The following is a 27,705-nucleotide window of genomic DNA, read 5'->3' as shown; positions in this document are numbered from 1 at the left end:
CTCTAGAATGTTAACTTTAGATTCTATTTGGCTCTGACACCACTTTAGAATATTAACTTTAGATTCTACTTGGCTCTGACACTACTTTAGAATGTTAACTTTAGATTATATTTGGCTCTACCAGTACTCTAGAATGTTAACTTTAGATTCTATTTGGCTCTGACACCACTTTAGAATGTTAACTTTAGATTCTATTTGGCTCTGACATTACTTTAGAATGTTAACTTTAGATGGTTTTTGGCTCTACCAGTACTCTAGAATGTTAACTTTAGATTCTATTTGGCTCTGACACCACTTTAGAATATTAACTTTAGATTCTACTTGGCTCTGACACTACTTTAGAATGTTAACTTTTGATGGTATTTGGCTCTACCAGTACTCTAGAATGTTAACTTTAGATGGTATTTGGCTCTGCCACTACTTTAGAATGTTAAGTTTAGATTCTATTTGGCTCTGTCAGTACTCTAGAATGTTAACTTTAGATTCTATTTTGCTCTGACACTACTTTAGAATGTTAACTTTAGATTCTATTTGGCTCTGCCATTACTTTAGAATGTTAACTATAGATTTTATTTGGCTCTGTCAGTACTCTAGAATGTTAACTTTAGATGGTATTTGGTTCTGCCACTACTTATGAATGTTAACTTTAGATGGGATTTGGTTCTGCCACTACTTATGAATGTTAACTTTAGATGGGATTTGGCTTTGCCAGCACTTTAGAATGTTAACTTTAGATTCTATTTGGCTCTGCCATTACTTTAGAATGTTAACTATAGATGTTATTTGGCTCTCTTTATATGGTGTGTATATAGTGTTTGTATATAGAGTGTGTATATATAGTGTGTATATATAGTGTGTATATATAGTGTGTATATAGTGTGGGTATTTAGGGTCTGAGTGTGTGCAGGGTCAGTGCAAGACATAATGCTGATAGTTGCCACCATTCATTGACTAGTGAGTGTATGTACTGTGTGTATGTAGTGACTGAGTATGTGTATATATATATGTATATTGTGACAGTATAATTCTGATAGTTGCCACCATTCATTGACTAGTGAGTGTATGTACTGTGTATGTAGTGACTGAGTATGTGTGTATATATATATGTATATTGTGACAGTATAATGCTGATAGTTGCCACCATTCATTGACTAGTGAGTGTGCACGCAGGGATGGGTGTGTGTTACTTTTCCACTGCGAGGAACACCAGGTTTTTCCAGATATGCTCTGACAATGCACAGTGAGCTGAATCCAACGCCACATCACAACAGCAGGCAGGAGTTCACTAAGGAAGCACTGCTCAATCCCCTGACCTTTACCAGGCCTGTATTCATTAGGGCTGAATGTTCACAATGTAGCAGACAGAATTGTAATGTCTAGATGGTGTAATATCACAAGGTAGAAGACAGAATTGTAATGTATAGAGATTAAATCCTTCTGACCTGTTCTTGAGTTCTACCTGTATGAGTATCATAGCCTTTCTATGCTAGGCCCCTATACAGTTCTACCTGTATGAGTATTATAGCCTTTCTATGCTAGGCCCCTATACAGTTCTACCTGTATGAGTATCATAGCCTTTCTATGCTAGGCCCCTATACAGTTCTACCTGTATGAGTATCATAGCCTTTCTATGCTAGGCCCCTGTATGAGTATCATAGCCTTTCTATGCTAGGCCCCTGTATGAGTATCATAGCCTTTCTATACTAGGCCCCTGTACAGTTCTACCTGTATGAGTATCATAGCCTTTCTATGCTAGGCCCCTGTATGAGTATCATAGCCTTTCTATGCTAGGCCCCTATACAGTTCTACCTGTATGAGTATCATAGCCTTTCTATGCTAGGCCCCTATACAGTTCTACCTGTATGAGTATCATAGCCTTTCTATACTAGGCCCCTATACAGTTCTACCTGTATGAGTATCATAGCCTTTCTATGCTAGGCCCTGTATGAGTATCATAGCCTTTCTATACTAGGCCCCTGTATGAGTATCATAGCCTTTCTATGCTAGGCCCCTGTATGAGTATCATAGCCTTTCTATGCTAGGCCCCTATACAGTTCTACCTGTATGAGTATCATAGCCTTTCTATACTAGGCCCCTATACAGTTCTACCTGTATGAGTATCATAGCCTTTCTATGCTAGGCCCCTGTATGAGTATCATAGCCTTTCTATGCTAGGCCCCTGTATGAGTATCATAGCCTTTCTATACTAGGCCCCTGTATGAGTATCATAGCCTTTCTATGCTAGGCCCCTGTATGAGTATCATAGCCTTTCTATGCTAGGCCCCTGTATGAGTATCATAGCCTTTCTATACTAGGCCCCTGTATGAGTATCATAGCTTTTCTATGCTAGGCCCCTGTATGAGTATCATGGCCTTTCTATGCTAGGCCCCTGTATGAGTATCATAGCCTTTCTATGCTAGGCCCCTGTATGAGTATCATAGCCTTTCTATGCTAGGCCCCTGTATGAGTATCATAGCCTTTCTATGCTAGGCCCCTGTATGAGTATCATAGCCTTTCTATACTAGGCCCCTATACAGTTCTACCTGTATGAGTATCATAGCCTTTCTATGCTAGGCCCCTGTATGAGTATCATAGCCTTTCTATGCTAGGCCCCTGTATGAGTATCATAGCCTTTCTATGCTAGGCCCCTGTATGAGTATCATAGCCTTTCTATACTAGGCCCCTGTATGAGTATCATAGCCTTTCTATGCTAGGCCCCTGTATGAGTATCATAGCCTTTCTATACTAGGCCCCTGTATGAGTATCATAGCCTTTCTATGCTAGGCCCCTGTATGAGTATCATAGCCTTTCTATGCTAGGCCCCTGTACAGTTCCACCTGTATGAGTATCATAGCCTTTCTATACTAGGCCCCTATACAGTTCTACCTGTATGAGTATCATAGCCTTTCTATGCTAGGCCCCTGTATGAGTATCATAGCCTTTCTATACTAGGCCCCTGTATGAGTATCATAGCCTTTCTATGCTAGGCCCCTGTATGAGTATCATAGCCTTTCTATACTAGGCCCCTGTATGAGTATCATAGCCTTTCTATGCTAGGCCCCTGTATGAGTATCATAGCCTTTCTATGCTAGGCCCCTGTACAGTTCCACCTGTATGAGTATCATAGCCTTTCTATACTAGGCCCCTATACAGTTCTACCTGTATGAGTATCATAGCCTTTCTATACTAGGCCCCTGTATGAGTATCATAGCCTTTCTATGCTAGGCCCCTGTATGAGTATCATAGCCTTTCTATGCTAGGCCCCTGTACAGTTCTACCTGTATGAGTATCATAGCCTTTCTATACTAGGCCCTGTATGAGTATCATAGCCTTTCTATGCTAGGCCCCTGTACAGTTCCACCTGTATGTTCTGTGTGTGGAATGTGTTCTGAACATACTGTTTTTTAGGTTGTTTAATAGTAGTCTCCTCTCACTGGAAAATGGCACTGGAACATGTTGACAATTCATTTCGGATTTTCTTTTGCAGCAATGTGTCCGTGTTTCTCTAGAGACATGTTTATAATTGACATTTCATTCATTCCTTCTTTTTTAGGTCGTTCAGGAGTCAGAGTGGTCTCTATAGAAGAGGGAAGACCCAGACCAGAGCTCTAACATACTACAGACGTCACAGCCCTACAGTAACATACAGGACCATCTTCTGAGAGGAGGCTCAGAGGAGAAGAGCAACATTCACAAAAACACAGGAAATACCTGAAGACAGGTTCACCCTCAGAAAACAGATGTACACCGACAGACGCAACACGCACACTTCCACACACAGACAGATAACTCAAGGAACTCCCAAGCTCACTCATTCATCTAGTCAGATCATTTCCTCTTGAAGGACAACAATCAATCAACCAACTGACAAATCAATCAACCTATCATCCAATCAGGATGTCTCGTTGGGGCCGTAAAGACGTGAAGAAGACTCCTGAGGTGATCAGGACAGTGACAGAGGGGTTAAAGTCTCTGTATCATCAGAAGCTCCTCCCCCTTGAGCAGCACTACGGTTTCCATGACTTCCACTCCCCCTCTCTGGAGGATGCAGACTTTGACAACAAACCCATGGTGCTGGTGGTGGGGCAGTACTCCACTGGAAAGACTAGCTTCATCAAGTAAGAGTTTAAACAGACAGCTTGGTGCATTCAACATGTAAATACTTCTTACAAAAACAAGTAGTGATGAAGTCAATCTCTTCTTGACTTTGAGCCAGGAGAGATTGACGTGTATATTAGCACTCAGTATACAATTAGCGGCCAACTGTGCTGCCCTGTTCACGCCAATTGTATTTTTCCTAAGTCCCTCTTTGTGGCACCTGACCACACGACTGGACAGGAGTCCAGGTGTGACTAAACTAGGGCCTGTAGGACCTGCCTTGTTGATAGCGTTGTTAAGAAGGTAGAAACTAGGGCCTGTATGACCTGCCTTGTTGATAGCGTTGTTAAGAAGGTAGAAACTAGGGCCTGTAGGACCTGCCTTGTTGATAGTGTTGTTAAGAAGGTAGAAACTAGGGCCTGTAGGACCTGCCTTGTTGATAGCGTTGTTAAGAAGGTAGAAACTAGGGCCTGTAGGACCTGCCTTGTTGATAGCGTTGTTAAGAAGGTAGAAACTAGGGCCTGTATGACCTGCCTTGTTGATAGCGTTGTTAAGAAGGTAGAAACTAGGGCCTGTAGGACCTGCCTTGTTGATAGCGTTGTTAAGAAGGTAGAAACTAGGGCCTGTAGGACCTGCCTTGTTGATAGCGTTGTTAAGAAGGTAGAAACTAGGGCCTGTAGGACCTGCCTTGTTGATAGCGTTGTTAAGAAGGTAGAAACTAGGGCCTGTAGGACCTGCCTTGTTGATAGCGTTGTTAAGAAGGTAGAAACTAGGGCCTGTAGGACCTGCCTTGTTGATAGTGCTGTTAAGACCAAAGGACAGATTTCCACCGGTCTAATGTCCATTGCTTGTGTTTCTTGGCCAAAGCAAGTCTCTTCTTCTTATTGGTGTCCTTTAGTAGTGGTTTCTTTGCAGCAATATGACCATGAAGGCCTGATTCACGCAGTCTCCTCTGTCTGTAGCTTGTGAGGTGTGGAAACACTGTTGCGCATTTTGTTTTGTTGCTTTTTGTGCTGTTTCTCTGTCTGCGTGCTACATGTTGCTTGTTCTTTGGTTGATCTGTCTGTGTGCTGTCTGATTGCTACGTATTGCTTGTTCTATGTCGCTTTGCTTGTGCTCACTGCTCATTGTTTGTCTGTATGGTTTAGTGTAATTGTTTAAAAAAAATATTATTATTTTTTAAAATCTTTATTTTAACTGGGAAAACAGACTGAGACCTGGATCTCTTTTACGGCTGTGCCCCGTGTAAACATGTTGACATGTACAGTTTTAGGCATACAGACAAGAACATTTCAAACATACAAAACAAAGACACAATTCAACAGAAACAATCACAGACAACATCATATTAATCCTCCATAACATTTTTGAAATGGGCAAGGGACACCAGAGTGTCTAACTGAAGTTGGATCTGCAGTTTGTTCCATAAATAAGGTGCAAAGGAACTAAAGGCACTCCTACCCAACTCTGTGGAGACCGCAGGAGTCTCTAATGTAATCCACATCTGTGATCTGCTTTTAAAATGTGTATATCTAGTGGAAATGAATGATGATATATATGGAGGTAGTTTTAAAATAAGTGCTTTATAAATAAACAAGAGAGCATGTTGCTCTCGCCTCACAGATAGAGAGGCCCAACCCACATGTTGATATAGGATACAGTGATGAGTTTTGTAACTATCACCCGTGATAAACCTGAGTGCACAATGATAAATAGCATCCAGTGGTTTTAATGTGTTTGCCGATGCATGCATATAGATAATATCACCATAATCTAAAACGGACATAAAAGTAGCCTGCACAATTTGTTTTCTATTTACAGAAGACAGACAAGCCCTGTTTCTGTAAAGGAACCCTATCTTGAATTTGAGCTTTTTTCCCAATTCAGTAACATGTTTTTTAAAAGAAATCCTATCATCTAACCATACCCCTAAATATTTATATGCAGAGACCTGTTTGATTTGAGTACCATCCAAGCTAGTGATTACAAAAGTGTTTCTAACTGAGAGTTTAGACCTAGAGAAAAACATGACATTTGTTTTCTTAGCGTTTATCTGCCCAGGGACTGCGGTTGAAAATTAGCTGGCTGGCTAAAACCGGCACTTTTACTGAAACGTTGATTAATGTGCACTGTCCCTGTAAAAATAAACTCAAACTTAATTCCTCATAAACCCACAGGGATTTAACAGATTAATGACATTTTCTTAATGGGTGCTTATTAGTAACTGGAATAAGCAATTTCATAAATGTGTCTAGTGCAGCATCTGGTTGCTCTAGCAAATATTATTTATCATCAACATAGGAATCACTACAAAACTTATTGTATGACCTGTTATACACTTTGGTTTTCCTAGATATGGCTACTATATTGTGATCACTACATCCTATGGCTTTGGATACTGCTTTAAAGCAGATTTCTCAAGCAGTTTCATCAAGTAAACATTCAGATATACAGTAGCTGTCAAGTTTATTACAGGGACAGATATTTTTCCTGAATGTTTTTTTAAATCTGTGTTATACTTCAAAACAAACATTGCTTTGTAATGTTTTGTTAAGCTCCTGCTCTAATGTGTGCGTCTGGCTAACGTGGTGGTATTTGTTTCTGTGTGAGTCAGATAAAAACCCTGATTTAAGGCTACACGCCGAAACACATTGGTTTTAACAATAGAGTTTAATGTGAATATGTTCCTCTCCCTCAGGTATGTGTTGGAGCAGGATATCCCAGGAAGCAGGATAGGACCAGAACCCACCACTGACTGTTTCACAGCCATCATGCACGGTGAGGTGGAGGGGGTTATCCCAGGCAACGCTCTCATCGTTGACCCCAACAAACCCTTCCGCAATCTCAACCCCTTCGGAAACACCTTCCTGAACAGGTGAGTACAGGACAAAATCCATAATGAATGTTTTTGAATATTCTAGAATGGTCCTTCTGAAGGAAGGGGGAGATGAGGATGAAAAATGAGAGAAACTGAGCCAATGAGAACCACCCCCTGCCCTCACCACCTCCTCCAATGAAAGGAGAGCCAGGAAGGGAGAGAACAGAAAATCTGTTTATTGCTCTATGGAATCTCAAGTGTCCGTCCCAAATTTCAGAGTGGGGAGTGACTTGAGAAAGGGAGCGATATCTGGCGTTACGGGGCTGAATCACCCTGAGGTACTTTCCTCTGCTCTAGTGTGTTTATCCTGTTGTCTGGGATGCCCTATTTCAGAGGGATACCTTCTATTGAGGCAAGCTGTGGCAGCTATGTTTGTTGTTGTACTGAAGCCATACCAACTATAGGAGTCGGACACTAGAATTACTGAAGCCATACCAACTATAGGAGTCGAACACTAGAATTACTGAAGCCAACCCAGACAGAAATCACGTCAGAGACTCAACCCACTCAAGTGACACACCCCTCTTAGGGACGGCATGGAAGAACACCAGTAAGCCAGTGACTCAGCCCCTGTAACAGGGTTAGAGGCAGAGAATCCCAGTGGAGAGAGGGGAACCAGCCAGGCAGAGAAAGCAAGGGAGGTTCGTTGCTCCAGTACCTTTCCGTTCACCTTCACACCCCTGGGCCAGACTACACTCAATCATAGGACCTACTGAAGAGATGAGTCTTCAATAAAGACTTGAAGGTTGGGACCGAGTCTGAATCTCTCACATGGTTAGGCAGACATTCCATAAAAATGGAGCTGTATAGGAGAAAGCCCTGCCTCCAGCTGTTTGCTTAGAAATTCTAGGGACAATGAGGCCTGCGTCTTGTGACCGTAGCGTACGTGTAGGTATGTACGGCAGGACCAAATCGGAAAGATGGATAGATAGGCGCAAGCCCTTGTAATGCTTTGCAGGTTAGCAGTAACTGAAATGTATTTAGTGCTTTATCTAGGTAGCCGGAAAGAGAGCATTGCAGTTGTCTAATCTAGAAGTGACAAAAGCATGGATACATTTTTCTGCATCATTTTTGGACAAAACGTTTCAGATTTGTGCAATGTTATGTAGATGGATAAAAGCTGTCCTTGAAACAGTCTTGAAATGTTCGTCAAAAGAGAGATCAGGGCCCAGAGTTATGCCGAGGTCCTTCAGTTTTTTATTTGAGACTGTACAACCATCAAGATTAATTGTCAGATCAAACAGCAGATCTCTTTGTTTCTTGGGACCTAGAACAAGCATCTCTGTTTTGTCCGAGTTTAAAAGTTAGACATTTGCCGTCATCCACTTGCTTATGTCTGAAACACAGGCTTCCAGGGAGGGAAATTTTGGGGCTTCACCATGTTTCATCAAAATGTACAGCTGTGTATCGTCCGCATAGCAGTGAACGTTAACACTATGTTTCCGAATGACATCACCAAGAGGTAAAATATACAGTGAAAATAATAGAGCTCCATCAACGGAACCTTGAGGAACACCGAAATTTACTGTTGATTTTTCAGAGGACAAACCATCCACAGAGACAAACTGATATCTTCCCGACAGATACGATCTAAACCAGGCCAGAACTTGTCCGTGTAGACCAATTTGGGTTTCCAATCTCTCCAAAAGAATGTGGTGATCGACGGTATCAAAAGCAGGACAAGGACAGATGCAGAGCCTTGATCTGATGCCATTAAAAGGTTTACCACCTTCACGAGAGCATTCTCAGTGCAACAGCTTTTTCAAATGTTTGAGAAGAATGGGAGATTTGATATAGGCTGATAGTTTTTTATATTTTCTGGGTCAAGGTTTGGCTATTTCAAGAGGCATTATTACTGCCACTTTTAGTGTGTTTGGTACACATCCGGTGGATAGGGAGCCGTTTATTATGTTCAACATAGGAGGGCCAAGCACAGGAAGCAGCTCTTTCAGTAGTTTAGTTGGAATAGGGTCCAGTATGCAGCTTGACGGTTTAGAGGCCATGACTATTTTCATCAATGTGTCAAGAGATATAATACTAAAAAACTTGAGTGTCTCCCTTGAGCCTAGGTCCTGGCAGTGTTGTGCAGACTCGGGACAATTGAGCTTTGGAGAAATGCGCAGATTTAAAGGAGTCCGTAATTTGCTTTCTAATGATCATGATCTTTTCCTCAAAGAAGTTTATGAATTTCACTGCTGAAGTGAAAGCCATCCTCTCTTGGGGAATGCTGCTTTTCAGTTAGCTTTGCGACAGTATCAAAACAAAATTTAGGATTGTTCTTATTCTCCTCAATTAAGTTGGAAAATAAGATTATCGAGCAGCAGTGAGGGCTCTTCGATACTGCACGGTACTGTCTTTCCAAGCTAATAGGGAAGACTTAGTTTGGTGTAGTGCCATTTCCGTTACAATTTTCTGGAAGCTTGCTTCAGAGCTCGTGTATTTTCTGTATACCAGGGAGCTAGTTTCTTATGACAAATGTTTTTAGTTTTTAGGGGTGCGACTGCATCTAGGGTATTACGCAAGGTTACAGTTAGTTCCTCAGTTTGGTGGTTAACTGATTTTTGTACTCTGACGTCCTTGGGTAGGTGGAGGGAGTCTGGAAGGGCATCTAGGTATCTTTGGGTTGTCTGAGAATTTATAGCATAGCTTTTTTTATAGCACAGAATATTATCTGCCATGACTACAAGGTCCGATAGGAATTCAGTGAGGAATGCTGTATACGACCCAGGAGGCCTGTAAACAGTAGCTATAAAATGTGATTGAGTAGGCTGCATAGATTTCATGACTAGAAGCTCAAAAGACAGAAACGCAGTCATTTATTTTTTTGTAAATTGAAATTTGTTATCGTAAATGCTAATAACACCTCTGCCTTTGCGGGATGCACGGGGGATATGGTCACTAGTGTAACCAGGATGTGAGGCCTCATTTAACACAGTAAATTCACCAGGCTTAAGCCATGTTTCAGTCAGGCCCAATCACATCAAGATTATGATCAGTGATTTGTTCATTGACTTTAACTGACTTAAGTAGCCCTATTTTGAGATCTGAGATATCACAATCTCTTTCAATAATGACAGGAATGGAGGAGGTCTTTATTCCAGTGAGATTGCAAGGCGAACACTGCCTTGTTAAATTTTGCCCATCCTAGATGGAGGCACAGACACGGTCACAATGGGGATAGCTGAGCTTACTACACTGACTGTGCTAGTGGCTGACTCCCCTAAGCTGGCAGGCTGGCTATCTCATTGTGGAGCTAGAGGAGTTAGAGCACTGTCTATGTTCGTAGATAAGATGAGAGCACCCCTCCAGCTAGGATGGAGTCCATCACTCCTCAGCAGGCCAGGCTTGGTCCTGTTTGTAGGTGAGTCCCAGAAAGAGGGCCAATTATCTACAAATTCTATCTTTTGGGAAGGGCAGAAAACCGTTTTCAACCAGCGATTGAGTTGTGAGACTGCTGTAGAGCTCATCACTCCCCCTAACTGGGAGGGGGCCAGAGACAATTAATCGATGCCGACACATCTTTCTAGCTGATTTACACGCTGAAGCTATGTTGCGCTTGGTGACCTCTGACTGTTTCATCCTAACATCGTTGGTGCCGACGTGGATAACAATATCTCTATACTCTCTACACTCGCCAGTTTTAGCTTTAGCCAGCACCGTCTTTAGATTAGCCTTAACGTCGGTAGCCCTGCCCCCTGGTAAACAGTGTATGATCGCTGGATGATTCTTTTTAAGTCTAATATTGTGGGTAATGGAGTCGCCAATGACTAGAGTTTTCAATTTGTCAGAGCTAACGGTGGGAGGCTTCGGCATCTCAGACTACGTAACGGGAGGAGTAGAGAAGGCTCGGCCTCTGACTCGTTGCTTAATGGGGTGAACTGGTTGAAAGTTTCTGTCGGCTGAATGAGTGACACCGGTTGAGCATTCCTACAGCGTTTCCCTCCAGAATCCATGAGAAAGTTGTCCGGCTGCGGGGACCGTGCGAGGGGATTTCTACTACAATCTGTACTTACTGGTGGCACAGACACTGTTTCATCCTTTCCTACACTGAAATTACCCTTGCATAACGATTGCGTCTGAAGCTGGGCTTGCAGCACAGCTATCCTCGCCGTAAGGCGATCGTTCTCCTGTATATTATTAGTACAGTGACTGCAATTAGAAGGCATCATGTTAATGTCACTACTTAGCTTCGGCTGGTGGAGGTCCTGAGGAACCATGTCCAGGGTGAAAAAGTAGAGTGGGGGAAAAAATGTAAATCTAAAACGGTAATTAAAAACCGTAAAGTTGGTATCTAGCAAAGTAATGCTAGCAACAAAATGCACAGCAGCACGTAAACAAGTCCACAAGTTGTGACAGGAAATGACGTCATAATATCAACTGTAGGAGTCGAACACTAGACCTGCAGAAGCCGTATCTACCGTAGGAGTCGGTTCGATGTTACCTTTAGGCACATATATGGGACCAGCCTACACGCCTAACCATAAACATCAGACTAGGAAGGACAGTGCAAATCGTAGATCAGAGTGTAGTTGGTAACTTCATCTCTCTCTTGCTCTAAGGAGGCTTCAACCAGCATGCCCTCTCGCTCTCTCTCGCCCTCATCCTCGCCGTCTCTCTCTCTCGCCCTCATCCTCGCCGTCTATCTCTCTCTCTTTCTCACCGTCTCTCTCTCTCGCCCTCATCCTCACCGGCTCTCTCTCTCGCCCTCATCCTCACTGTCTCTCTCTCTCTCGCCCTCTCTCTCTCAATTCAAAGGGCTTTATTGGCATGGGAAACATATGTTTACATTGCCAAAGCAAGTGAAATAAATAATTAAAAGTTAAATGCACAATAAAAAATCAACGGTAAACACTACATTTACAAAATTGCCAAAAGAATAAAGACATTTCAAGTGTCATATTATGTCTTTATACAGTGTTGTAATGATGTGCAAATAGTTAAAGTACAAAAGGGAAAATAAATATGGGTTGTATTTACAATGGTGTTTGTTCTTCACTGGTTGCCCTTTTTCTTGTGGCAACAGGTCACACATCTTGCTGCTGTGATGTCACACTGTGGTATTTCACCCAGTGATATATGGGAGTTTATCAAAATTGGATTTGTTTTCAAGTTCTTTGTGGATCTGTGTATCTGAGGGAAATATGTGTCTCTAATATGGTCATACATTTGGCAGGAGGTTAGGAAGTACAACTCAGTTTCCACCTCATTTTGTGGCCAGTGTGCACATAGCCTATCTTCTCTTGAGAGCCAGGTCTGCCAACAACATTCTAGTTTGCTCATTTTTTTTTTGTTAATTCTTTCCAATGTGTCAAGTAATTCTCTTTTTGTTTTCTCATGATTTGCTTGGGTCTAATTGTGTTGCTGTCCTGGGGCTCTGTGGGGTCTGTTTGTGAACAGAGCCCCAGGACCAGCTTGCTTAGTGGTCTCTTCTCCAGGTTCATCTCTCTGTCGGTGAGGGCTTTGTTATGGAAGGTTTGGGAATCACTTCCTTTTAGGTGGTTGTAGAATTTAACGGCTCTTTTCTGGATTTTGATAATTAGCGTGTATCGGCCTAATTCTGCTCTGCATGCATTATTTGGTGTTTTACATTGTACACTGAGGATATGTTTGCAGAATTCTGCATGCAGAGTCTCAATTTGGTGTATGTCCCATTTTGTGAATTCTTGTTTGGTGAACGGACCCCGGACCTCACAACCATGAAGGGCAATGGGTTTCAGAACTGATTCAAGTGTTTTTAGCCAGATCCTAATTGGTATGTCAAAAATTGTTCCTTTTGATGGCGTAGACTTCTTGCCTTGTCTCTCAGATCGTTCACAGCTTTGTGGAAGTTACCTGTGATGCTGATGTTTAGGCCGAGGTATGAATAGTTTGCTCTAGGGCAATGGCGTCTAGATGGAATTTGTATTTGTGCTCCTGGCAACTGGACCTTTTTGTCTGTCTCTCTCCCATAATTGGTATGTCACATTTTATGTTCCTTTTGATGGCATAGAAGGCCCTTCTTGCCTTGTCTCTCAGATCGTTCACAGCTTTGTGGAAGTTACCTGTGGCGCTGATGTTTAGGCCGAGGTACGTATCATTTCTTTTTTTTGTGCTCTAGATGCTACTGGAAGGATGGAATTTGTATTTGTGGTCCTGGAAACTGGACCTTTTTCGGAACACCAGTATATTTGTCTTACTGAGATTTACTGTCAGGGCCCAGGTCTGACAGAATCTGTGCAGAAGATCTAGGTGCTGCTGTAGGCCCTCCTTGGTTGGGGACAGAAGCACCAGATCATCAGCAAACAGTAAACATTTGACTTCAGATTCAAGTAGGGTGAGGCCGGGTGCTGCAGACTGTTCCAGTGCCCTCGCCAATTCATTGATATTCACTATCGGTCAAAAGTTTTAGAACACGTACTCATTTAAGACATGAAGGTCACTCAATACGGAAAATTTCATGAATTTAAGGTTCTCATGAGGACCGCCACAGGAATGGAAGACTCAGAGTTACCTCTGCTGCAGAGGATTTCATTAGAGTTACCAGCCTCAAAGTTCAGCCCAAATAAATGCTTCACAGAGTTCAAGTAGCACACACATCTCAACATCAACTGTTCAGAGAAGACTGTGTGAATCAGACCTTCATGGTCGAATTGTTGCAAAGAAACCACTAGTAAAGGACACCGATAAGAAGAGACTTGCTTGGGCCAAGAAACACGAGCAATGGACATTAGACTGGTGGAAATCTGTCCTTTGGTCTGATGAGTCCAAGAGATTTTTGGTTCCAACCACCGTGTCTTTGTGAGACTCGGTGTGGGTGAACGGATGATCTCTGCATATGTATTTCCCACTGTAAAGCATGTAGGAGGAGGTGTGGGTGTCTTTGCTGGTAACACTGTCTGTGATTTATTTAGAATTCAAGGCACACTTAACAAGCATGGCTACCACAGCATTCTGCAGCGTTACGCCATCACATCTGGTTTTGGCTTAGTGGGACTATCATTTGTGATTGAGTTTATTTATTTTTACTGGGAGAGTGCACATTAATCAACGTTTCAATAAAAGTGACGGTTTTAACCGCAGTCCCTGGGCAGGTTATTAAAAACAATTACAATACAGACAATCAATGAGCAGTGAGCACACGCAGAGCAACATAGGACAAGCAAGACGTAGCATACAGACAGAGCAATATAGAACAAGCAAGATGCAACATGGCACAAAAAGCAACAAGACAAAATCCATAAAAGCAACAAAGTGTTTCCACACCTCACAAGCTATAGACAACAGGCAACATGGAAAGCGGCAATACACAGCTAGGGATTATGTTCACATCTGATTGACCTTTAGCCATGTCTTCATGTTTTTTTGTGAAAGTGTGATAGGTGGTGCAGTTATGTGTGTCTGATGGCAGTGTATTCCAGACATGGGAAGCTCTCACAGAGAAAGCAGATTTACTAAAGGTGCTTTTCCTTAAGGGAACTATACAGTCACCTCTCATGGCAGACCTTGTGGATCTGCTGCCATATGTTTGGGTTTTCTGTTTAACAAAAATACTGAGTGGAGGAGGAGCCAGGCCATTTAGGATCTGGAATACAAGACATGTGTCGTTGTATTGCACAAGATTTTCCCAACTCAGGAGCTCAAGCTTTCTGAGGATGTAACAGTAATGATGGCTATTGGGCTTCCTATCAAGCACTTTGAGAGCCTGTTTATAGACAGACTGAATGGGTTTTATGTTGTACAGCAAGCTTGGGCCCAACTAGTCAAGCAGTATGTTAAGTACAGTTTTGCTACCTCTGTAGTCAAACAATTTCATATAAATCAGAAATTAGCTAGGTTGAATTTGGTTATTTGAATTACCTTTTTCACCTGCTTTTTAAAAGAGAGGTTGGAATCAAGTATGATGCCAAGGTACTTAAAATCAGATACCACCTGGAGCTTCTCCCCTGATACACAGACATCTGGTTCAGTAGCATCAGATACCACCTGGAGCTTCTCCCCTGATACACAGACATCTGGTTCAGTAGCATCAGATACCACCTGGAGCTTCTCCCCTGATACAGACATCTGGTTCAGTAGCATCAGATACCACCTGGAGCTTCTCCCCTGATACACAGACATCTGGTTCAGTAGCATCAGATACCACCTGGAGCTTCTCTGTTATGCCCTGACCTTAGAGAGCAGCTTTATTTCTCTATTTGGTTAGGTCAGGGTGTGATGTGGGGTGGGCATTCTATGTTATCTATTTCTTTGTTTTGGCCGAGTAGGGTTCCCAATCAGAGGCAGCTGTTTATCGTTGTCTCTGATTGGGAATCATACTTAGGCAGCCTTTTCCCACCTGTGTTTGTGGGTAGTTGTTTTCTGTTTTGTTATTTGTACCTGACAGAACTGTGCGCTTTCGTTTTTCCCGTATGTTATTTGGTTTGAGTGTTTTTTTGAGAATAAAGATCATGAACACTTACCACGCTGCGCTTTGGTCCACTCCTTCCGACGAAACCCGGTACATTCTCCCCTGACACATAGACATCTGGCTCAGTAGCATCTGTTGCCCTCTTTGTGAAGAACATGCAGACAGTTTTTTTTTTCACATTGAGATGCAAACATGAGTCACTGAGCCACTTTGTAACCTGGACCATTACAGAAGTGAGTTCTTGTGCAGCTTGTTGTTTGCTCTTTGCATGCACATATATCACTGTATCATCTGCATACATTTGAACTACAGACCCAGTACAGACAGAAGGTAGATCATTAATGTACAGGCTGAACAGGAGGGGCCCCAGTATTGACCCTTGGGGCACGCCCACATCATAGCTAAGAGTGGGCGACAGCTCATTGCTCACTCTAACACACAGAGTTCTGCCTTCAAGGTATGATTTCATCCATTTCAAGGCACCGGGGGAAAAGTTGAACTTGGACAATTTTGTGATGAGAATCTCAGTATCAAAAGCCTTCTTTAGGTCCAGAAACACAGCCCCAACAATGAACCCTTTGTTCATCTTCGACTTCACATTTTCCAGAAGAAACCAGTTGGCTGTTTCTGTGGAGTGTTTCATTCTGAAGCCAACAGGACAATGACCCAACAAACCTCCAGACTGTGCAAGGGCTATTTGACCAAGAAGGAGAGTGATGGAGTGCTGCATCAGATGACCTGGCCTCCACAATCACCTGACCTCAACTAAATTGAGATGCTTTGGGATGAGTCGGACCACAGTGAAGGAAAAGCAGCCAACAAGTGCTCAGCATATGTGGGAACTCCTTCAAGACTGTTGGAAAAGCATTCCAGGTGAAGCTGGTTGAGAAAATGCCAAGAGTGTGCAAAGCTGTCATCAAGGCAAAGGGTGGCTATTTGAAGTATTTCAAATATAAAATATATTTAGATTTTGTTTAACACTTTTTTTGCTTACTACATGATTCCGCTATGTGTTATTTCATAGTTTTGATGTCTTCACTATTATTCTACAATGTAGAGAATTGTAAAAATAAAGAAAAACCCTTAAATTAGTAGGTGTGTCCAAACTTGCATAAAGAAGTTCCTCCTCCTGTAATTTGTCCTTCATATGAGTCGTTCTGTACAGCTGTCGGTTAGTGGAGATGGAGGAGACTGAAACAAAAACATATGCTTAAAAGTTCTTTACTTCCTCTTTCAAAATATCCTTTGGTGAATCATGGGTAACTCCATCCTTTGTAACAAGTTTCAGTAAATTTATTTTTGGTAGCATTTCTATGTTGAAGATTTAAAAAATAATTTGGTGCATTTTCCCCCATATTCCATCCAGTTCGCTTTATTTTTATAATATATTACACTGGATCTTTCTTGAATAAGTTCCACCATTTCTTTTTGTTTTTCCTCTAACTTATTCTGTGCCTCTATGCTACAGTTTTTATTGCTATCTATCTGTACTGTTAGTCCTTCCATTTCCTTTGTTTATATGGACTCTTTTGACAAATTGCTATTGTTTTATAGATGAGTACTGAATTGCATGGCCTCTAAAATCACATTTTAAAAGTGTTCCATACAATAAGGGGATCTGCTGTACCTATGTTATGTCGGAAAAAGTAAGTTGTAAATGATTTTGTCCTAGTTAAAAACAAGTTATGGTCCAGTAGGCCAATATCCTCGCCTATGTGGAAATTCAGTAAGAGTAATGTATATGCCAATTAATTGATGGTCTGACTGCATTCTGTCCCCTATCAACACTTTTTAAACTTTTGGTGTCAGAGAGAATGACATAAGAAAGGTGCCAAGAGAACTAGCTTGATTAAGCCTCTGCCATGTACAGTTGAAGTCGGAAGTTTATATACACCTCAGCCAAATGCATTTAAACTCAGTTTTTCACAATTCCTGACATTTAAGTAAAAATTCCCTGTTTTAGGTCAGTTAGGATCACCACTTTATTTTAAGAATGTGAAATGTCAGAATAATAGTAGAGAGAATGATTTATTTCTGCTTTTATTTATTTCATCACATTCCCAGTGGGTCAGAAGTTTACATACACTCAATTAGTATTTGGTAGCCTTGCCTTTAAATTGTTAAACTTGGGTCAAACGTTTCGGGTAGCCTTCCACAAGTTTCCCACAATAAGTTGGGTGAATTTTTGCCCAGTTCTCCTGACAGAGCTGGTATAACTGAGTCAGGTTTGTAGGCCTCCTTGCTCGCACTCACTTTTTCAGTTCTGCACACAGACTTTCTATGGGATTGAGGTCAGGGCTTTGTGATGGCCACTCCAATACCTTGACTTTGTTGTCCTTAAGCCATTTTGCCACAACTTTGGAAGTTTGCTTGGGGTCATTGTCCATTTGAAAGACCCATTTGCGACCAAGCTTTAACTTCCTGATTGATGTCCTTAGATGTTGCTTAAATATATCCACATCATTGTCCTTCTTCATGATGCCATCTATTTTGTGAAGTGCACCAGTCCCTCCTGCAGCAAAGCACCCCCACAACATGATGCTGCCAACCTCGTGCTTCACGGTTGGGATGGTGTTCTTCGGCTTGCAAGCCTCCCCCTTTTCCCTCCAAACATAACGATAGTCATTATGGCCAAACAGTTCTATTTTTATTTTTCTTTTTCATCACACCAGAGGAAATTTCTCAAAAGTACGATCTTTGTCCCCATGTGCAGTTGCAAACCGTAGTCTAGCTTTTTTACGGCAGTTTTGGAGCAGTAGCTTCTTCCTTGCTGAGCGGCCTTTCAGGTTATGTCGATATAGTACTCGTTTTACTGTGGATACAGATACTTTTGTACCGTTTCCTCCAGTATCTTCACAAGGTCCTTTGCTGTTGTTCTGGGATTGATTTTCACTTTTTTACACCAAAGTACGTTCATTTCTAGGAGACAGAACACGTCTCCTTCCTGAGCGGTATGACGGCTGCGTGGTCCCATGGTGTTTATACTTGCGTACTATTGTTTGTACAGATGAATGTGGTACCTTCAGATGTTTGGAAATTGTTCCCAAGGATGAACCAGACTTATGGAGGTCTATAATATTTTTCTGAGGTCTTGGCTGATTTCTTTTGATTTTCCCATGATGTCAAGCAAAGAGGCACTGCGTTTGAGGATAGGCTTTCAAATACATCCACAGGTATACCTCCAATTGACTCAAATGATGTCAATTAGCCTTTAAGAAGCTTCTAAAGCCATGACATCATTTTCTGGAATTGTCCAAGCTGTTTAAAGGCACAGTCAACTCAGTGTATGTAAACTTCTGACCCACTGGAATTGTGATACAGTGAAATAATCTGTCTGTAAACAATTGTTTGAAAAATTACTTGTCATGCACAAAGTAGATGTCCTAACCGACTTGCCAAAACTATAGTTTGTTAACAAGAAAGTGGTTGAAAAACGAGTTTGACTCCAACCTAAGTGTATGTAAACTTCTGACTTCAACTGTATATCTCACTAGGTCAGGATATTAAACCTCCATGTATACCTCATTAGGTCAGGATATTAAACCTCCTCCATATATCCACTAGTTCGAATATATTTGTGATTTCCTTAAGAGCATGAGAGATTGTGTGTAGTGTGATTTCCTTTATGGTCCATTGAGGTATTTAAAACAGTATTATAGTCTAGTGTTGCTTGTAGGGTTGATGCATTATTATATATTTTCAAAGAAGCCAGGATCATCATTATTTGGACCGTATAGGTTAATGAGCCATATCTGTTTATCGTCCAATAACATATTTAAAATAATCCATCTAACTTGTGGATCTGTATGGACAATTTGCACATTTGGATCAAAATTACTGTTAATTAATATCGTCACCCCTTTTGAATTTCTTTACACATGAGAGAAATATATATTGTCCCCCCCCATTCCTTTTTCAACACAACTTCATCTAAAATTGTTGAATGAGTTTCCTGTAAACAATATATATTATATTCCTTCTCTTTTAGCCAGGTAAATACTGATCGTCTGTTCTTATTATCTGCTAGGCCATTACAATTATAACTGGCTATACTTATTTCACCACTTACCATAATGAGACACAACTTTCAATTCTATTTATCAAAATATATGATTGTAAACTCACTATTAAAAAGTACCATAGTGATTGAGTGTCCATATAGCTGTACCATTATATTGGCATTGCTATTAACTAAATTCCAAGATGGCGCCGACAGAAAGGGATGCCTCGCTTCTAGTCTTTAGGAAACTTTGCAGTATATTGTTTTTACATTGTTAGCCCAGAAAATCTTAAGTGTTATTACATACAGCCTGGAAGAACTATTGGATATCAGACCGACATCAACTTACCACCACTACAACCAGGAATACGACTTCCCCTAATCGGATCCTTTTTCTGAACCACCCAGTGCATTTTAACTGATTCCAGAGACTGACCCAAAACAACGCCGCCAGAGAAGAGGAAGACGGAGCGGTCTTCTGGTCAGACTTCGGAGGCGTGCACACCACCCACCACTTCTGAGTATATTACTTGCTAATGTCCAGTCTCTAGATAACAAGGTCGACAAAATCAGGGCATGGGTTGCTTTACAGAGAGACATCTGGGATTATAACATACTCAGTTTCACGAAAACATGGCTCTCTCGGGATATACTGTCGGAGTCGACACAGCCACCTGGATTCTTTGTACGTCGCGCCGACAGGAATAAACATCACTTCGGGAAGAAGGGGGTGTATGTTTTCATGATTAATGAGTCATGGTGTAATTGTAACAACATACAGGAACTCAAGTCCTTTTGTTCCTTATTATCTCCCAAGGGAATTATCATCCGGTTATTGTCACAGCCGTGTCCATCCCCCCTCAAGCTGATACCATGATGGCCCTCAAGGAACTTTACTGGACTTTATGCAAACTGGAAACCAAATATCCTGAGGCTGCATTTATTGTAGCTGGGGATTTTAACAAAGCACATTTGAGAACAAGACTACCTACATTTTTATCAGCATATTGACTGTAGCACTCACCCTTGAAAAACGCTGGATCACTGCTACTCTAACTTCCGCGACGCATACAAGGACCTCCCCCCGCCCTCCTTTTCGGCAAATCTGGAGTCACAATTCAACAGCTCAGACACGAGACATATGTGGCGGGGTCTACAGACAATCACGGACTACAAACGGAAAACCAGCCACGCCACGGACACCAATGTCTTGCTTCCAGACAAACTAAACTCCATCTTTGCCCGCTTTGAGGGTAATATAGTGCCACTGACGCAATCTGCTACCAAGGACTGCGGGCTCTCCTTCTCCGTAGCCAACATTTTAAATGTGTTATCCCTCGCAAGGCTGCCGGCCCAGACGGCATCCCTAGCCATATCCTCAGACCATGCGCAGACCAGCTGGCTAGTGTGTTTACAGACATATTCAATCGCTCCCTATCCCAGTCTACTGTCCCCACTTGCTTCAAGATGTCCACCATTGTTCCTGTACCCAAGAATGCAAAAGTAACTGAACTAAATGACTATTGCCCCATAGCACTCACTTCGGTCATCATGAAGTGCTTTGAGAGGCTAGTCAAGGATCATATCATCTCCACCTTACCTATCACCCTAGAACCATTTCAGTTTGCTTACCACCCCAATAGGTCCACAGACAATGCAATTGCCATCACACTGCACACTGCCCTATCCCATCTGGAAAGAGCAATACCTAGGTAAGAATGCTATTCATTGACTACAGCTCAGCATTCAACACCATAGTACGCTCCAAGCTCTGTAGGCGATGGCTTTGTTATGGAAGGTTTGGAAATCACTTCCTTTTAGGTGGTTGTAGAATTTAACGGCTCTTTTTTTGGATTTTGATAATTAGGGGGTATTGGCCTAATTCTGCTCAGCATGCATTATTTGGTGATTTACTTTGTACACTGGGGATATTTTTGCAGAATTCTGCATGCAGAGTCTCAATTTGGTGTTTGTCCCATTTTGTGAATTCTTGTTTGGTTAACGGACCCCAGACCTCACAACCATTAAGGGCAATGGGTTCTATAACTGATTCAAGTATTTTTAGCCAGATCCTAATTGGTATGTCACATTTTATGTTCCTTTTGATGGCATAGAAGGACCTTCTTGCCTTGTCTCTCAGATCATTCACAGCTTTGTGGAAGTTACCTGTGGCGCTGATGTTTAGGCCGAGGTATGTATCGTTTGCTCTAGGGCAATGGCGTCTAGATGGAATTTGTATTTGTGCTCCTGGCAACTGGACCTTTTTTGGAACACCAGTATTTTTGTCTTACTGAGATTTACTGTCAGGGCCCAGGTCTGACAGAATCTGTGCAGAAGATCTAGGTGCTGCTGTAGGCCCTCCTTGGTTGGGGACAGAAGCACCAGATCATCAGTAAACAATAGATATTTGACCTCAGATTATACTAGGGTGAGGCCGGGTGCTGCAGACTGTTCTAGTGTCCTTGCCAATTTGTTTGTATAGCAGACCCTCATGCCAAATTGAGTCAAAAGCTTTTTGAAATCAACAAATCATGAGAAGGTTTTGCGTTTGTTTGTCAATTAGGGTGTGCAGGATGCAGTCTGTCGTAAGGTAATTTGGTAAAACCAATTTGATATTTGCTCAGTACATTGTTTTCACTGAGGAAATGTATGAGTCTGCTGTTAATGATAAGGCAGAGGATTTCCTCAAGGTTGCTGTTGGTGCATATACCCCACGGTAGTTATTCTCCACTTTGTGGATTAGGGTGATCAGTCCTTGGTTTCAAACATTGGGGAAGATGCCAGAGCTGAGGATGATGTTAAAGAGTTTAAGTATAGCCAATTGGAATTTGTAGTCTGTATATTTTATCATTTCATTTAGGATACCATCAACACCACAGGCCTTTTTGGGTTGGAGGGTTTTATTTTGTCCTGTAGTTCATTCAATGTAATTGGAGAATCCAGTGGGTTCTGGTAGTCTTTAATAGCTGATTCTAAGATTTGTATTTGGTTCTGTATATGTGTTTGCTATATATTATTTGTTATAGAGCCAAAAAGATTAGAGAAGTGGTTTATCCATACATCTCCGTTTTGGATAGATAACTCTTCGTGTTGTTTAGTGTTTTCCAATGTTCCCAGAAGTGGTTCGATTCTATGGATTCTTCAATTACATTGAGCTGATTTCTGATGTGCTGTTCCTTCTTTTTCCGTAGTGTATTTCTGTGTTGTTTTAGTGATTCACCATAGTGAAGGTGTAGACTCAGGATTTTCTGGGTCTCTGTGTTTTTGGTTGGATAGGTTTCTCAATTTCTTTGTTAGGTTTTTACATTCTTCATCAAACCATTTTGTCATTGTTTTTCATTTCTTAGGTTGTCTGCTTGACATTTTTAGATTTGATAGTATATTTGACCTTTCAGCTTCTCTATCTAGGCCTTCTACTGACAAGTTTAGACCTTCACTATTACAGTGAAACGTTTTGTCCAGGAAGTTGTCTAAAATGAATTCTATTTGTTGCCTAATTGTTTTTTGGTAGGTTTCTACACTACTTTCCTTCCATCTATAGTATTTCTTAATATTATTCAGTTCCTTTGGATTTGATGCCTCATGATTGAGCATTGCTCTATTCAGGTAGACTGTGATTTTACTGTGATCTGATAGGGGTGTTGGTGGGCTGACTGTGAACGCTCTGAGAGACTCTGGGTGGAGGTCAGTGATAAAGTAGTCTACTTCCAAGGGATGAGCTGTAGGTGTACCTACCATAGGAGCCCCCTCCAAGCCTACCATTGACTATGTACAGACCCAGCGTGCGACAGAGCTGCAGGAGTTGTGACCAACTTTTGTAGTTTTTTTTTGTCATAGTTGTCTAGGGGGGCATATTTGGGAGGGAATGCTGTCACCTCCAGGTAGGTGTTTGTCCCCCTGTGTGCTGAGGGTGTCAGGTTCTTGTCCAGTTCTGACATTTAGGTCACCACAGACTAGTACATGTCCCTGGGCCTGGAAATGGTTGATCTCCCCCTCTAGGATGGAGAAGCTGTCATCGTTAAAGTATGGAGATTCTTTTGGGGGGATATAGGTAGCACACATGAGGGCATTTTTCTCTGTTGCGATCATTTCCTTTTGAATTTCTAGCCAAATTTAAATGTTCCTGTTTTGATTAATAGTGTGTTAGGTCTGCTCTATATCAAATTAGCATACCCCCTGAGTTTCTTCCCTGTTTTATTCCTGGTAGTTTGGTGGATGGGACTACCAGCTCTCTGTAACCTAGAGGGCAACCAGTGGGTCCATCTCCTCTATACCATGTCTCTTGTAGGATGACAATGTCTGTATTTCTAATTTCTCTGGTGAAGTCCAGGTTCATGCTCTTCAGGCCAAAGGCAGATGACCTCAGGCCTTGGATATTCCAGGACGAGATGGTGAAGGCTTTGTGTTCCATAAAGTGTCCAACGTTGTTTTCGTGTGGTTTAGACCATGACAGTAGGTGTTTCTCTCTCTCTGTCTTTGTTTGCGGCGTGCTTCCCGTCCAGTGAAGCGCTGGTCTAGTTAAAGCCATCTGAATCAGGAAGTAGTGGTGGTGTTGTTGTTAGCGGCCGATCATCAGCAGATCGTATTGTTGTGGCTCTGGCACAGGAGACTGTTTTCCTTCAGGAAGCCCAGAGCATTGAGAGGCCTGTTGGAGCACAATGGGTCCTGGGCAGGGAGGGATCCAGTACAACAGCAATTTGTAGTCTGCGTACCAAATGGCACCCTATTCATTAGTGTACTACCTTTCAAAAGTAGTGCACTACAGTATATAGAATAGGGTGCCATTTGGGACGTAGCCTTGGTCTGGTTCTTAGATCACGTTTAGCTGTTACCGTGATGATGGCTAATAACCGTGTTCCTACATTATCCACATTCTTTCCATTGATGCTAACTGAATGGATGGCTGGACGGGAGTGGCCCGGATGGGGGGCCGTTTAGTGGAATGTTGGAAAGTTGCCCTGGCTTGAGTAACCTGAGGAGAACCTGTAGGTGAACTATAGATGTTCATTCCTCTAACTTATTGTGTTGTTGTTTGTCTTTGTTATTGCATTGTGTTGTTGTTGTGTTTGTCTTTATTGCGTTGTTATTGTGTAGTGTTGTAATGTTATGATGTGTTGTAGTGTTGTTGTGTTAGTGTGAAGTGTTATGTTATTGTGGTGTGTTCTGTTGTGTTATGTTGTTGTGCTGTGTTATTGTTGCGTTAGTGTGTTGTTATTGTGATGTTGTTGTGTCATGTTGTGCTGTGTTATTGTTGCGTTAGTGTGTTTTGTTGTTGTGTGATGTTGTGCTGTGTTATTGTGGTGTTATCATGTCCTGGTGTGTTTTTCTGTTATGTTGTGTTGTGGTGTTATAGTTTTGTGGTGTGTGATTGTGTAATAGTGTTGTGTTATTGTGTTGAGTTTTTTTGTTATGCTATTGTGTGGTGTGTTATTATTGTTGTTTTTTTGTGGTGTTGTGTTTTGATTGTTGTGCATGTCTGCTCCCTTTTCTTCTGTTGCGTGATAGGTTACAGTGTGCCCAGCTGCCCAATCAGGTCCTGGAGAGCATCAGCATCATCGACACGCCGGGGATCCTGTCAGGAGCGAAACAGAGGGTGAGCCGAGGTGAGAAGAGCAAGGCTCAGGAGTGGACGGGACAAGGTGAGGAGAGGGTAGAAGTAGGCGGTCAGAGACACACCTGGTCAAGTCTCTCGTCATCATCATCATCAGCTAAAACAACTAGCCTTCATCCTTCCTCATCCCACCTGACCAGGCTAACCCTGTGACTGACCTCCATGTACTGTTTGAGGAAAGGAGACAGGGAGATAGGGCGAGGCATGCAACTCTCTGGTGTAAGGAGAGAAGCGATGACAGAGAGAGAAAGGCAGAGCCCTGGAGAGTTCTTCAGATTCCTCCACCACATCTTGAAAGACAGACACAGAGACACACATTAAGACACACACACACACACACACACACACACACACACACACACACACGGATATATAAAGACACACCCACGGATAGATAGACACACCCACGGATAGATAGACACACCCACGGATAGATAGACACACCCACGGATAGATAGACACACCCACGGATAGATAGACACACCCACGGTTAGATAAAGACACCCTCCCTTTCCCATCTCTTCCTCCACCCTCCCATCTCTTCCTCCACCCTTTGTCCAACTTCATTGTGTATCACAGTTCAACATTCATTCTTTTTTTCAGCATATTTTTTCAGCATGTTGCAAATCTAAAAAAGTAAGACTCATCTATTTTTCGCTCTAATCTATGAATCATCTGATAGACCCTGCCTGTGTTCCCTGACCCCTAACCCCTAACTCTCTTCAGGCTATGACTTCCCAGCGGTGCTGCGATGGTTTGCAGAGCGCGTTGACCGCATCATCCTCCTGTTCGACGCCCACAAGTTGGAGATCAGTGACGAGTTCTCCGAAGCCATCGGAGCGCTGCGGGGTAACGAGGAGAAACTGCGTGTGGTCCTGAACAAGGCTGACATGGTGGGAACACAACAGCTGATGAGAATCTACGGAGCTCTAATGTGGTCTTTGGGCAAGGTGAGAGGAGACTGACCTTTATTCATCCCCAAGGGAAATGACTTTCCTACAGTCATAGTAAAAACAATACAGACCTATACACAGTGGTGACCTGTCATTCAGGGCAGGTCTACAGTAGCTTTGATTGGACTGATCATGTCAACATCATACTTTCAAAATCTAAGCTAGCGGTCATCATCATGAATCAAGTCGACAATCTACTGGCAAATTATTTTCAATCCTCAATCATACGAAGAGAAATTATGAAGAGATATTATAGATAAAATTTACCGGTGCTCATTGGCCATTGGACAAACATTAAAAAACAAGTTGGAAATTGCAAATTCAACAATGAGTGGTTTGGAAGGAATCAGTAGCTAACTGCAAGCGTTGCAAAGCAATCACTAACCTGTTATTCAGTGGAGAGGGTGTGTGGTCCAAGTCTGGGTTTAACCTCTTGGGGCTAGGTGGGACGCTAGCGTGCCACCCGTGGTGCACTCCATCAACAGCAGGTGCATTTCAAGAGCGGCAAATTTGAATCCAAATAAATGTCAAAATTCAAATTTTTCAAAAATACAACTATGTTACACCATTTGAAAGATAAACATCTCCTTAATCTAACCACGTTTTACGATTTCAAAAAGGTTTTACGGCGAAAGCATAAATTTAGAGTATGTTAGGACAGTACATTTACAAGAGTTGTGTGTAATGTTTTGTCAAGTCAAAGACAGGGTCACCAAAACCATAAAACCAGCTAAAATGATGCACTAACCTTTTACAATCTCCATCAGATGACACTCCTAGGACATTATGTTAGACAATGCATGCATTTTTAGTTCTATCAAGTTCATATTTATATACAGAAACAGCGTTTTACTATGGCATTGATGTTGAGGAAATCGTTTCCCTCCAATAACCGGCAGTCAAGTCAGCGTCAGAAATTAAATAATTAAAATTAGAAAACATTGGTAAAATATTATATTGTCATTTAAAGAATTATAGATTTACATCTCTTGAACGCAATCAACTTGCCAGATTTAAAAATAACCTTACTGGGAAATCACACTTTGCAATAATCTGAGCACTGCGCCCGGAAAAATACGCGTTGCGATACAGACTAGACGTCATGTTGGGGAGATCTAAAATCGAAAACACTATGTAAATAATCCATTACCTTTGATTCTCTTCATCAGATGTCACTTCCAGGTATCACAGGTCCATAACGAATGTAGTTTTGTTCAAAAAAGCTCATCATTTATGTCCAAAAATCTCCGTCTCGTTAGCACATGATCTAAGCCAGCCGGACTTCTCGTCATGAACGAGGGGAAAAAATATATTTCCGTTCGTTCAAACATGTCAAACGTTGTATAGCATAAATCATTAGGGCCTTTTTTAACCAGAACATGAATAATATTCAAGGTGGACGAATGCATACTCTTTTATAACGTATTGGAACGAGGGTACCCAACATGAAGTAGCGCGCCAGGTGTCTAATGGGACATCACCGTTCCATGGCTCTTGTTCGGTCAGATCTCCCTCCAGAAGACTCAAAACACTTTGTAAAGGCTGGTGACATCTAGTGGAAGCAATAGGAAGTGCCAAAATATTCCTAAACCCCTGTGTTTTTCAATGGGATAGGTTTAAAGTCAATACAACACATCAGGTATCCACTTCCTGTCAGAAAATGTCTCAGGGTTTTGCCTGCCAAATGAGTTCTGTTATACTCACAGACACCATTCAAACAGTTTTGGAAACTTTAGAGTGTTTTCTATCCATATATAATAAGTATATGCATATTCTAGT

At 41.9% G+C, this 27,705-nt stretch overlaps 1 protein-coding gene across 2 annotated transcripts in view; it reads left to right on the top strand.

Annotated features, from left to right (window-relative positions):
• The window catches only part of LOC106581604 (EH domain-containing protein 2), a 54,924-nt gene that overhangs the window by 6,148 nt on the left and 21,071 nt on the right, over positions 1 to 27,705 (top strand). Inside the window, exons 2-5 of one of the 2 annotated variants that reach the window (XM_014163736.3) lie at positions 3,554 to 4,118; positions 6,797 to 6,973; positions 24,868 to 24,965; positions 25,700 to 25,923. In XM_014163736.3, coding sequence (XP_014019211.1) covers positions 3,898 to 4,118; positions 6,797 to 6,973; positions 24,868 to 24,965; positions 25,700 to 25,923 — 720 coding nt within the window. In that variant the 5' untranslated portion in view covers positions 3,554 to 3,897. Of the gene's footprint in view, positions 1 to 3,553; positions 4,119 to 6,796; positions 6,974 to 24,867; positions 25,002 to 25,699; positions 25,924 to 27,705 lie in introns of both variants that reach the window. The other variant, XM_014163734.3, reaches the window with a different exon arrangement.

The sequence above is a fragment of the Salmo salar genome, chromosome 20 (assembly GCF_965601325.2).
Source record: "Salmo salar chromosome 20, fSalSal1, whole genome shotgun sequence".
In the NCBI taxonomy this organism is placed as follows: Eukaryota; Metazoa; Chordata; class Actinopteri; order Salmoniformes; family Salmonidae; genus Salmo; species Salmo salar.
Note: the sequence above shows the minus strand (reverse complement) of the source record. Positions and strands in the feature narration are given on the sequence as shown.